We start from the raw sequence: 13,604 nt of genomic DNA, 5'->3' as shown, positions 1-13,604 counted from the left end.
GTTTTAAATATTTCTCTGCGGTGTTCAGAACCCAGACGCTGCACAATGGTGGCTGGTTCGTGAACATCACAAAGAGAGATGGACCAGAAACTGAGTTGTAGAAGGGAAACAAACAACATCATTGTTGAGGAGTAGATTAGAGCTCTGAAATTCTTTTGGTTTTAACAATCCAAGGCCTATGCTTCCATAACTGCCTGCGTAAAAAGCGGGTTCCTATATATGATCCACCACTCAGGTAACTGAGCATGCAAATTAGGTGTGCAGTTGTGTTCCCATTTACGCATTGGGGCTTCTGGTATTATCAGTAATCCATATAAGGAGGTGAGTATATTGTTTTTTTATTATATATGTTTTTATATTAACAGTATCACTTTAAGAGACATAAGGAGGATCCACAGAATTGCTTTTCGTTTACAGCCTTCAAATCCCCAGTGATATCATTGCAGTGTAGGCTTAGAGCCTCACATCTCTTCTTCGGCTTCATGATCAGAAAAACAGTCCCTGGATCAGAACCGGTTATTATAATTTGTTTATATATAGTTGCTTAGAATAATGAGATTTCAAAGATAGTAATTTCCCATCTGCAATTTTCATCTTGCTCTCATTTCTCTCCCTCTCCAGCCAGACCACTGGTCTCTGCACCAGCAGAAGAGGTACAAATTAGTAGGTAGCATTTATGTCATGTCTTGTTCACAGATATGTCAGTGTAGCCAATGTGTTGTAATGCTGCACACTGGGAAGAGCTCCCTTGCAGAAGGATAGAGTGCCATCATCTGGTAGAAACCATATTCAGTTGCTGGCTATAAAAACAAAACTGCAAGGCACAGTCTCATCCAGTGAAGTGTCAACTTCTCAAGAAGCGTATAAGAATCCGGCTGACGACATTCCAGTTAAAATACTCCACCAGCTGTGTTTCCCACAAGGGATGCTTCCAGAATTCAGAAAGAGTCACGTAGAGATAGGATTAAAATGTGGGTTTAATTTAGATTTCCTGTAGATTCCAGAACTTGGGTCTCTTCCCAGATCAGCCGTGTCCCAGTATAGCAGCAAGTAATTCTCTGATTTGAATTTGCCTGGTAAGGGAGATGTTTCATTTCAGTGTGTCTGAAGTCTCTGATGACCTCATTCACAGTGTAACTTAGATATTTAAAAGCATTTTAACCTCATTAGTAGGTACACAACCATTACTGTTAGGAAATATAAAATATGAAGAGGATTTCATTTTGTGTTGAGAGGACAGAAGTTATTCTTGCTACCTATATATAGAATAGTCACAGCCTCACATTCTGATATTCCTATATGTAGAATATATATTAGCTCCCAGAATACATTGGGGAAGTATATTTAAATAGGAGCTAATTATAATAAAGTATTATGATTGTAATTTTTTTTTACAATTAACTCTCATTTATATGTATATGCCCTCCAGTGTATTCTGGGGGCCTAATTATGATATTAATATAATTTAAAATATAGAGTATTAATATAATCTAAAAATAATGTTGTTATAATCAGCTGCCATTTAAATATACTCCTCCCGATGACTTCTGGGAGCTAATTAGAGTAATGGTGAATTCACATCTTCAGAGTCTGTACAAAAATTAACTAATCCTCACACCTTATCTGTGGAGTAGGTAATAAAGTATTTTTATCCTCACTTCGTAGATTTGGAAACCTGGAAAAAAAGATTAAGTAACTTACCTAGAGCTACACGGGAATGCAGTGAAAGAGCTGTCCTTAGAAATCCAGCATCTGTGGTTCCCAATATCATGCTCAATCTGCCTGACTACACTAGTCTATTCTGATTACATCATTTCCTATATTTATTTTTATTGAACCAAGCCTGGAGATCCTTCCTTACTTTGTTTTGTGCAGTCCTTGTCATGCTGGAGTCAAATGGGAGTTTTGCCTGAAAAGAGACCTAAAGATTTGGAACATCATTTATAATTCTTAATGTTACTCTGTTAACAGCCCACACATCATCATAGCCTGTCTTTTTCCTTGCTGCAAGGAGCAGCCTTAGAAGGAAACAGGTGTACAGTAGTTCACCTGTACTTACACTAGATCAATACACACTGTGGAAGCAAAATAACTCTTCTAAAGTGCTGGCTTTTTAAAAAAGGGTTTTGGTTACTGATTATTGTTATGGAACAATGTGCTGCAATGTTGTCTCCTGCGGAAACTAAAGTACAGTTCAAAAGAAGAAAATGATGAACACATTCTTCACCATCTCTGGTTTTTAGTAGAATCATAGAAATTCAAGATGGAAAAGCCCTATTAGGTCATCTAGTCCATCCCTGCACCAGCGTAGCATTGTTCCCTTAAGTATATTTTAAGTGCTTCATCCAGTCTAGCCTTCCATCTATTTCTGCACACACAAATCAGTCACTATTTCTGTTGCTTTGCTCTCCACTTTCAATTAGCCTTGGCACACGGCAACAGAAATAAGAGGGAATTAGGCTGTTTTCTGCTACAGATGGAGCGTGCTCTCTGTCATATGCTCCTGTGATCTGTACTTCATTGTTCTCTGGTCAGAGGGGCAGTAATCCTATATTCCTGTGAATGATAGGGAGGCTGTATTGTATGTTTAAATTTGTTACTCTGTTCTCTTAGCTTCTGAAAGGGCAGCACTCAAGGCCCTGTGTGGCACTGGCAAACAGAAGTTGCTTTCCTTGTGAATCATTGTTTAATTCCCCAGTGCTAGTCAGGTTTGGGATCACAGATTTGTGAAGAGCTCGATCTGTGATCCCTCCAGTGCTACGGTTGTTTCTCTCTCCAGGATGCCACTCTTCTGACCCCGTCTGGAGAGCCCAGTGGCACTAAGATTCCAGAAGTCACTGGGTAAGAAAGGTGTTGTAGGGCCCACATGTTAGAAAGGTTGGAGCAGAAACCACCATACCCATTGCGGATAATAAGGGCCCAGTAGAAGGAGGGCCTGTGTATCCTATGTCCACAGCAGACAACCATTACAAATTTGTAATCCACATACAAACCACTGAAACTGAGGGACGGATACTCTGTCTGGCAGGATTTTGCCACATGATAGCCAGAAAACTCCCTGACTTTCAACCTCCAGACGTTTTTCCTAGTTGTTCTATCCTGGGGGTGGGAGGGAGGGTTCCCTTCTTGGTCAGGCAGGGAATTTAATGTTCCAGAAACATTCATGTCTTGGGCCTGCACCCATCTTGGGAGACTCACAACGGGCAGAGTGTGTGTGTGTGTGTGTGTGTGTGTGCACGTGCACGCGCACAGACCCAATGCTTTTGCAGTGCAAGCTAGACCCCTTTCTCCCATGGCAGCACAGTTCCCTCAGAGTGGTGCTGCCATGCTCTTCTCACAGGCTGCTGCCTTCAATATCCTGCCTCCTCATGGGGAGAGGAGTGACAGTGCAGGGGGAGAATCCAAGTAAGGCTAACCCAGCTTGATCAGCTTCCTCAGCTCACTCCCATTTACTGTCCTCCACACCAGCTCTGCACTGACACCCTCCTCAGCACTGAGAGTGTGAAGAGGCACCACTCCCCTCGGCACAGCCCCAGCACTGGGCTGGCGGAGAGCAGAGGGCCTTGCACTGCCTCTCTGGAACTGGGTGAATTACACCCTTTTATGGGATGCTGAGCTCCCCAAACCTCTATGGACTTCAATGGAAAATGAGGGTGCTCAGTCCTTCGCAGGATTGGGCTGTCACACAGCAGCATAAGCAGAAAATGATGGTATGACACAGCACAGCATTTGTGCCTTTATTTTCCATGTTCCACGTTTGTAGCTGGACTGATCTTTGGGACCATTAAAAGTGGCCAAAGTAGCTCAATCAGGCTTTAATACACAAAGGAGGAAGAAACTTGGCCAGAAAGTAGACGTTCAGTCCACAAATTAACCAACTGCACCTCTTGTACTAGGTAGTTTCTACTTTGTTTGTTAAAGGAACTATAGCAATGAGCCGCAAGCCTAAAGTTCTTCCATGTCTGCGTTGCTGTGTAAAATCCACTGCAGTCTGAGTGATGCGGGTGACATTTCATCCAAACTGGCGTTCTCAGCGTGTATCACAGGCATTCCAGTGCCAGGGCGTGTTTCCTGAACAACGGAAATTGCTTCCACTAAAAAATGAGTCAGACTGTGAATTAAAACGATTACATGATTTAGATGAAACATTCAAAGATATTCTTTGACTCTCCTGAAAAGTTTTGACTGTTTTCATAAATGATTTTTACAACACTGGGATATAAAGAATCTCAGCAGCACCTTCAGATGTGCTTCAAGAGGGACGTACATTTTATTTTCTTGCTTTATTGTTTAAATGCTAGAAACATGGAGACATGATTTTAAAACAGTCTCGCTTCTCTCCTAAGAAAATACAGCAAGGCCGGGTGACTCAGATGGAGTCACCTTTTAAAAAAAAAAAACCTTATGCACAAGCAAAAAATGCAAGACATGTTCACTCAAGCCCCTCTTTGGGGAGGGACTAAAGTTTCATTGCTTATGAAAATGGGCTATCTTTTTAACCCAGGTTTTTTTTTTTTTTTTACTGGCAGTTGTCTAAAACAGAGGCAGTTCCTAGTTTTCTTCTTTCTTTCTTTCTAAAGTGTGTCCCATCTGTAAAAGAGAGCTATATCCTGTTTGTTTGAATATCATTCCTGAACCACAGAAATACCTCAGTGGTTAGCATCCTGCCATCTTTGTTATTTAAGATCACCACCTGCAATTTTGGAGGGCGGTTTTAATGAATTACATGTTAAGTACATGCTTACATATTAAACCCTGTAGAAAGTAGTTAGACATGTAATGCAAGCATTGCTTACATCCAGCTGAAGATGGGAGTCAGTGAGCAGGTGTACATTTCACTGAACAAGAAATACCCCTTTGAGGAGAGTACATGGGGCATGTTTGAGAGACAATGAAAGAAGACCAATAGAAATAGAAGAGAAGAAGGAAAGATATAGAGACGAGGTAGTAAAATCAAAGAAAACTAATAGATGAGTAGATTCAAAGTCAACCGGTTGATCCACATCTAGATATGCACTGTACAGCCAGCAGCTTCCATTCAGGTCAGCACAGGCTACTGTTTCCTCAGCACTGTTGAAAGCCAAGCCACTTATTTAGTTCCTTGTATATAACCTTGAAAATCTTGGCTCTGGAATACTTTCTATATTATGAAGTAGCAATGGTTGGTATATACCATCTATAATTCATTGATTGATAGAGTTTAAGGCCAGAAGGGACCATTATGATTATCTAGTCTGACCTCCTGCATAACACAAGTCATAATCCATTGATAGATGTTGGTTACACCTACAATTTTTGTTGTTGTTTGTAATTCTTTATTGACAGACTGCTCTAAAAAGTATTGTCAGACCTGTCGGCGGCATTTGGGATAGACTAGCAAGGAGAAAAGTGGAGATTACCAAGCAATATGCTGGTGTTGGGGCAGCTGGAATAGAACAAAGGATATTTTTGGAGATAATGGAACAGGAGAAGCCGGATTTGGGGGAGGGTTTACATGTGAGAGGAGAAGGAAGGAGGGTTTAGAGTGACAGCTCTCTCTCTGCGTCACACTTGGGAGCGTGAGTTCATGACAGCTGTTATTGATGCCATAAATTAGATTGTAAATCTGCAAATCTCAAAGCATTGTACAAGGAGGGTAAATATCATTATACTTATTATTCAAATGGAGAAACTGGCACAGAGAAGTTAACTGACCTGTACAAGGTCGCCCAGCAGGTCAGGGGCAGAGCTGGGAATAAAACACACATTTCTTCTCTCTCCAGCCTATGCCCTAGCCATGCTAGTCTTCCTATAAACATTCATTTGGTTGACATTCAGGAAGATACCAGAGTTGTTCTTTGAATAGTGCCACTGTTAGTGCTCTACTTCAGGTGTGCGTGTGCTCTGGTAGCAGTGTCTGTTCTGCTGGTACATGCACCCTACACATCCTCCCACCCCATACAGAGGCTATATAGGGCTGGCTGGGTGAACCATCCTCAGTTCCTTCTCAACCGTCTTTGGCCAGAGATGTAGCCTAGCATGTGACTGTTTGCTTTGTACCTGTTTCCCTCTTTTTATTAGTGTTTTAGCTTTGTAATTAGCTCTTAGTAGTAATAGGCTTAGTACCTTATAATTGGAACGTTGGTTCCATTTTTCTTTTCTTAAAGTAAATAAATAGTACATTTTTGTGGGGGTTTTTTGTTTTTCCTCTGTTGAGGGGTTGGAACAATTTTTCTTCCATCGGGGATGCTGGGCTACCCGGGATTTAAACAGTGCCTCTCTTGTCAAGAAGTAATCCCTGCTAGTGACAGGCACTCCCACTGCATTTGTTGCTTGGGAGACTCTGCCATTCCCAGCAAGTGTAAAATCTGCTCTTCTTTTAAAGTAAGATCCAGTAAAAACAGGGAAATTAAGTAAAGATTATTAATGATGGAGCAGGCTTTGGACCCAGGTACAGAGAACTTCCCTGTACAGGGACCCTCCATGCCTGTCTCATCATCATCGAGATCACAGTCACCAAGAACTTCCATGGGAAAGACAGCACAAAAAATCCCTTTCACCTACCTCAACTGCTTCATCTCAGTCTTCAACATTGTCCAGTCATCAGTTTGATGGTTTGGTCAAGTCCAGACCAATGGCCAGGTTTAATCAGCTGCACAACACAACCTCCCTTCCTCAATTTGGACACCACCTCTCTCTATTTCATCAAGCATGGGAGGCTGTAACATCGGACAGATGTGTATTGGAGGCCATTACTTAGGGTTATACTATCCAATTTACATCCAGTCTGCCCTTCCAACCTCCTTCTCCATTCCTCTTTAGGGACCCCTCATGAGCAATTGCTGACACACAAGATCTCATCACTCCTCCTAAGTCTGGGAGCCATATAGCCAATCCCACTTCAGCACAGGGGGAAAGGGTTCTATTCAAGATATTTTCTGATACCCAAGAAAAAATGAGGGTTGGAGGCTGAGACTAGGTCTTAGGCAATTGAACAAGCATGTCGGACATCTGAAATTCAAGATGGTGTCCCTAGCAGCTATAATTCCCTCCTGGAATTCCCTCCCTCAAAGATGCATACTTCTGCATAGCGATTCAGCCCTCTAACAAAAGATTTCTTCGTTTCACTCTCAATCATAATTATTACCAGTACCGGGACCTATTCTTCAGCCAATTAAACTAGAGAAATCCATCTTGACTTCTACACAAGAAATTCTCTTTATAGGAGTGCTTCTAGATTCAATAATAGGCAGAGCTTATCTCCCTCGCGACGGGTTCTCTGCTCTAAAGACACTTATACCAAGAATGTAGCTCATCCCTCAAGTTCCAGCAAGGACATGTCTGCAACTCCTGGGACACATGACAGCTTGTGTTTTTGTGACACAAAATGCCAGGTTGCATCTTCAATGTCTCCAGGGGTGGCTCAGGACTGTTCATGTATCCAACAAACACAGTCTAAACAAGCAGGTATCTGTACCCATTAAGGTCCTACAGTCACTCAACTGGTGGATGAATCCATCCAAAATTTGTGCAGTAATCCTGTTCAACCAGAATCCCCCTACAGTCATATTAACATTGGATGCTTCCCTCTTGGGATGGGGAACACATTTGGGTCCTCACACAGTCCAAGGGAAATGGCCACAACAGGAACAGCACTTGCACATCAATCTGTTGGAACTAAGAGTGGTCAGAAATGCTTTCCTCCACTTTCTTCCTCTACTCAAAAACAAGTCCATCAGTATCATGACAGACAACATATAAATCGTCAGGGCAGAGCACATTCCCTCTCATTCTGCACTGAAATGATAAACGTGTGGAACTGGTGCATAGCCAATTGGATAGTCATCTCAGCTTCCTTGCGGGTATACAAAACACCATGTCAGATGACCCAAGGAAATAGTTCTCCCTAAATTACAAATAGGAGTTGGACTCTTCAGTCCTCAACAAAATATTCTTATTTTGTGTATTTCCAGAGGTCGATCTTTTTGCCATGGCAGCCAACAAACAATGCAGGAAATTCTTTTCCAGAGGGGGGCTCAATTGCCAATCTCTAGGAGTTGTTTTCCTCATTACCTGGGCAAAGTGTCTTTTCTGTGCATGTCCTCTAACTCCATTGCTCTTAAGGTCCTTATCAAAAATCAGACAGGACCGAGCCAAAGTCATTTTGATTGCATCAACTTGGCCAAGATAAGTTTGGTTTCCTTGTTTCATCAAACTCATCTTTTGCCCTCCCAAATAAACCTCGACTGTTGTCTCACGATGTGGGTCAGATACTTCACCCCAATCTGAACATCCTGCAACTACAAGTTTTGTTCCTCAATAAACCACATGTTCAGCAGAAGTACAAAAGATACCGTTAAAGGAATTTACTAGACCTACCTTCAGAAATGGAGACGATATAACCTTTGGTGTAACTGGCACGATCTTTCTCCTATCCAGTCATCTCTTTCCTCAGTCTTGGATTTCTTATTGGAATTGAAATATCCAGGCCTTTCTGTGAGTTCCCAGCAAGGTTCGCCTAGCGGCAATAACAGCTTTCCATGTGCCAGTAGGTTTCTTAGTATTTGCTCATTTGACTGCAATGAAATTCCAGAAGGACTTATCTATCTTTTTCTGCAAATTAGAGCCCCTACACTGCTTTGGGATCTCAACCCGTTTCTTAACCATCTCATGAAACAACCTCTTGAGCCATTAGCTATGTGCTTGCTGCTACATCTGTCTATGAAGACTGCCTTCTTGGTGACCATCATTTCTTCTTGAAGGGTTAGGGAGATACGGGCTCTAATGGCAGATTCTCCCTTGTTCCCCAAGGAGAAGGTATTTTTATGACCTCATCCAAAGTTCTTACCTAAGGTTTCCTCTCAATTTCATATCAACCAAACTAGTCACCTTCCATTTTTTTCCTAAACCACGTCAGTTTGCTAGATATTAAGCAAGTGTTAGTCTTTTTCTTGGACAGGACTAGGCCATTCAGGAAGAGACCCCAAGCCTCTTTTTGTTTCTGTTGCAGATAGCATTAAGGGAACGCCTATCAACACTCAAAGACTTTCTAAACAGTTTATTGCCTGCTGTGGCTTTGCTGAGGTTACACCTCCCCTAAAAGTGACTGCATGCTCTACTAGACCAATCTATATCAGTAGTTCTACTCAAAGATGTTCCAGTTCCTGAAATCTGCAGGGCTCCAACCTTGTCCTCGGTGCACACGTTTTCCAACCATTGTGCCCTAATTCACACTGCAAGATCAGATGTGGTATTAGGCAATGCAGTTCTTTCTTCAGTGATGGACCCTTTCCAAAACTCCCACCTCCTTAAAGGGTTACTGCTCGGGAGTCACCTAAAGTGGAGCACCCACAGGGACACTTACTCAAATAAGTTACTCACCTTGTGCAGTAACTGGAGTTCTTTCAGAGGTGTGTCCTGATGGGTGCTGTACTACCCGTCCTCCACCCTCTGCTTCGGAGCTGCCTCTGTGGCTTTACAGTAGAGAAGGAACTGAGGGCAGCTCGCCCACACAGCCCTGTAATAGCCTCGGTACTGGGCATGAGGATGTGTAGGGCACATGTACTGGCAGAACAGGCATTGCTACCAGAATGCTTTGATCAAAGGTGCAGGGGCACATGCACACTTGAAGTGGAGCACCCACAGGGACACACATCTTGAAGAACTCCAGTTAGGGCACAAGGTGAGTAACCTCATCTTCTAAGGATTAAGGTAAATGTGAATGGCAGGCTATACCAGATAAATGCACAGTGAATAAAAGATTAATAAATGGTATCCGAACTGTTTATGCCCAAGCTTCATTGCATGTTGTTAAGCAGATGATAAAGATAAGGCTCAAACACTGTTGTGGTTTTGTGCTGTGGATTGGCCAGTCTCAGAGGACTTGTTTGTCCTTGTTAAAAGGGCATTAACATTAAGTTTAATGTCCAGTGTAGTGACCTTACAGACTGACACGGCTGCTACTCTGAAACCTGTCATTATGGATACTGAATAAGCTTTTACAGTGCACATATTTATCAGTCTCTCCAGCTAAAACTAAAGAGCTGACCTTAACTGTATGTGTACTGAGCACATACTATAGTGGATCAATGTTTTCATATTCATGTTCTCTCTCTCTCTCTCTCTCCCTCTCTCTCTTGTTTTCTTCTCTTTCTACAGGTCAGCGTTGAAGTCTTGGTCGAATACCCTTTTTTTGTATTTGGACAAGGCTGGTCATCCTGCTGCCCTGAGAGAACCAGCCACCTCTTTGATTTGCCATGTTCCAAACTCTCAGTTGGGGATGTCTGCATATCGCTTACTCTCAAGAATCTGAAGAATGGCTCTATTAAAAAGGGCCAACCCATGGATTCAGCTAGTATCTTGCTGAAGCACTCAAAGAATGACAGTCTAGCTGGAAGTAGACACAGGTATGTGGAGCAGGAAAATGGTATTAATCAGGGAAGTGCACAGATGTTATCTGAGAATGGTGAACTGAAGTTTCTGGACAAAATAGGATTGCCTGCAGCACCTTTGCTCACCAAAACAGAACCCAGCAAGCCCACGGCGACGAGGAAGAGGAGGTGGTCGGCCCCTGAAACACGGAAACTAGAGAAATCAGAAGAGGAACCACCTTTGACTCTTCCCAAGCCTTCTTTTATTCCTCAGGAGGTTAAAATTTGCATTGAAGGTCGATCTAACGTAGGCAAGTAAAGGCTGTTTGGGGAAAGGAAATTAGGCTATCCCTTGTCATTTTTATCCAGATTACTGTACTGTAGACTAAATAACCCAGTATTTACATGTTATCATCTTATTTTAGGTTTATGTTATAACCTTGTTGTTATAGTTGCAGCTGGTATTATGCAGGAGACAGGTGCATATGTTTTTCCACAAGTGTTTTGTCAGTGACTAGGTTTATTGAGAGCTACAGAAGGGGCAGTATCTGCTTCACGCACCCTTAGTGGAAATGAATGTGTTGTCATGGCTCCTGTTTTCTGTCACCTAGTGTAGAGCAGACTCCAGCTGTTCTTTTTTCTGTGAGGTGACGAGACGGGAACTGTAGCAGAGATAAACTGCACTGCATGCACTGTGTGTGTTTCAGTCCCAAGGAGGGATTGCAGCTCCCTGGCTGGGTCGTTAGGAGGTTCTCTCGCGCCAAGAGCACACTAAGAACCCAACACACACACACGATTAAAAAAGGATCAGACAGTCTTTGACACATTTCACAATCAAACCAACTCTTAGTCAAGGCTCTACAGTATATATATTTTCCCCCATGGGGTCCGACTGCACTGAATTTGATTCATAAAGTGACTGCCACGCAAATGTTTCTTTTCGGCTTGCTAGTGCAGTTCCATTGCCAGAGTGTAACATTCATTAAGGTTCTGTGCTTGCATTGTTACACTGCTAGTTTTTCATAATGACATAGCCAGGGTGAGGGAAGCCTAAAGTTCGTTGGGTCCCCTAGCTAAGGGGAAACTTCTGGTTCTGTGCAGTGTTAGATAAATTGATCAGGTTATGCCATTGACATTTGCTTCCACAAGGTAGACACGTACTGCCCCTTTGAGAGCGCAGACATAAATTGTTTGCATTTAGGTTGCAAATCTTTGTCTTTAACTCTAGTACTGTTTTTAGTTCATGACGATGGACAACTGGTGCCACTTTTTTCAAAATTCAGTGTGACACAAGGAATCGGACGTTGAAGATGAACATAGAATGTCTTTAAGCACTTAAAATGCTGTTCACGCTTTCTTGTCGAGCATCCTGGTCTAACACTCAATAAGTACTGTATCTCACTTTAATCTGTTTGAGGGGGAAAAAAAGAATCTATTCAACACTGTTAACTACATATGACTATGTAGAGTTTTCTCACAAGCAAGATGTTGGAAATTTTAATGTGGTTTCAAAGGGATGAATGTGAATTATTGAACTAGTATGTGACAGTCATTGTCCACAAAGGACTACTTAATAGGAGGCACTTTTAAAACTTTAATGCTTGAGAAAGAGTTAAAGGCATATGCGAGCTGACAGATAATAAAAGAATAAGAGAGAGGAAAAAAGAAAGAGGAAAAAAATCATTATTGTCCAGTGTTTTTGAAAGATGGACTTTAAAGAATCTTGCAATTTGCACATCTTGAGTTTATCATTTGTGTGGTATTCCTGCAGTTTTTACCTAATAATGTTGTGGGGAAGGGAGGGGGACTGAGAGAGCATAAACAAATGTAGCAATTATTTACTAACCTGCCTAAGCCTAGGCCATTTTATAGAGTTATGTTCCTTTTAAAGTTCATTTTTGGTCTTTCTGCCATATCTGTCGCACAGAACCAGGTCCTAGCAGGACAACTCGGAGAATTTTTCTTCAGATAAATTGAGAGAGTTTTCCAGAAAAGACATCTCTATACATAAGCAGGATTTTATAAAAAAAAACGGTTATTATTTTATTATTATTATTATTTGTTGTTTTAATGACATTTTCCAGTTGAAATACAATCTTGATTTCAGAGTTTGGTACAAAACAGTAAGAGGGAATGGTGGTTTCAGACAGCTAAGTCTTTTTTGTTCCCAGTAATCTGAAACAAAGGTAGGGCCGGATCCTTAGAGGTGCTGTGCACCTTTGGTTCCTGTCAACGGGAGGTGCAAGTACTAAGCACTTCAGGTGTGAGCTGAAGCCCATTGCATTCAATCCCATTGGTTTCAGTGGGTTTTGGATTAGGCCCTCCATGATCAAGCCTTTATATTACTATTACTTTCGTTTTGTAATTGAGTTTGCATCCTTCAAGTACTTTTGAAGAAGCTGTACTAATAGGGAGAAGTAGGCTATAAAAGTTCTTGATTAGAGATACAGTATCTAAAAGGAACAAATTCCTTAAAAATCTCATTTTCCCGCTCCTAAAATACAGTATTTCCAGCTCCTTTATTTACAGAAAATCTGAAAAAAAACAACCCAGCTTTTTGGTTCTTTTATTCATTACTTGAAATTTAGCTCACACCAGAACTAATTGTTTTTATACCATTTTCTGCGGTGCACCAAAAAGATTTAAATAAGTTTAAAATAGCTTGAAACTTTTCTTGAATTTCCTTGAATTTCATTAACCTCTCAGCAGGCTACCAAACAGCTGAGCAGGTTCATTCTCATGGTCACACTGCTTATCTAGTGCTGTACTTTTTTTTAACGTTTCTGCTCAGAGAACTTGCTTAATCTTCCATATACTCCGCTCAGGGCACTTGCAATTTATTGTTGTTTTGTTTGTTTTGTTTTTTGTTATGTTTTAACCTTTGATGGTAAGAGGAATAGAAAGATGTGGGCAGAATTAGATTTTAGTTCACATTAGTACCACTATATTCATAATACACATACTCAGAAAATCTGAAATAAAACCACACACATCTTTTTGGCTAATAAAGAAGCAGGGACTCTTACACTGACTGGATCTATTCTACTAACACTAACAATAAACAAATAAAAAAAGTTTGGAGCAATAGGAATGTATTAGTTCTGTGCTTGTATTTCAGATTTAGGAATTCTGAAATAATTGGTTCCTTCCAAGCAATTGTCCCTTTTTGTGCTTTTGCTTTTTTAGGATGTGCAATACTTTATGTGCCAACGTAGACCCACCCACGTGGTGGTAGCTAGATCTCACACCCTCTTC

General features: G+C 41.4%; 1 protein-coding gene across 7 annotated transcripts in view; it reads left to right on the top strand.

Moving 5' to 3' along the window:
• ATXN1 (ataxin 1) overlaps positions 1-13,335 on the top strand; it is a 269,116-nt gene extending 255,781 nt beyond the window's left edge. For all 7 annotated transcript variants that reach the window (XM_054017709.1, XM_054017710.1, XM_054017706.1 and 4 more), the window contains one exon: positions 10,138-13,335. In XM_054017709.1, coding sequence (XP_053873684.1) covers positions 10,138-10,668 — 531 coding nt within the window. In that variant the 3' untranslated portion in view covers positions 10,669-13,335. The remainder of the gene's footprint in view (positions 1-10,137) is intronic.
• Positions 13,336-13,604: the final 269 nt, after the last annotated feature.

The sequence above is a fragment of the Malaclemys terrapin genome, chromosome 2 (genome assembly GCF_027887155.1).
Source record: "Malaclemys terrapin pileata isolate rMalTer1 chromosome 2, rMalTer1.hap1, whole genome shotgun sequence".
Lineage (NCBI taxonomy): Eukaryota > Metazoa > Chordata > Testudines > Emydidae > Malaclemys > Malaclemys terrapin.
Note: the sequence above shows the minus strand (reverse complement) of the source record. Positions and strands in the feature narration are given on the sequence as shown.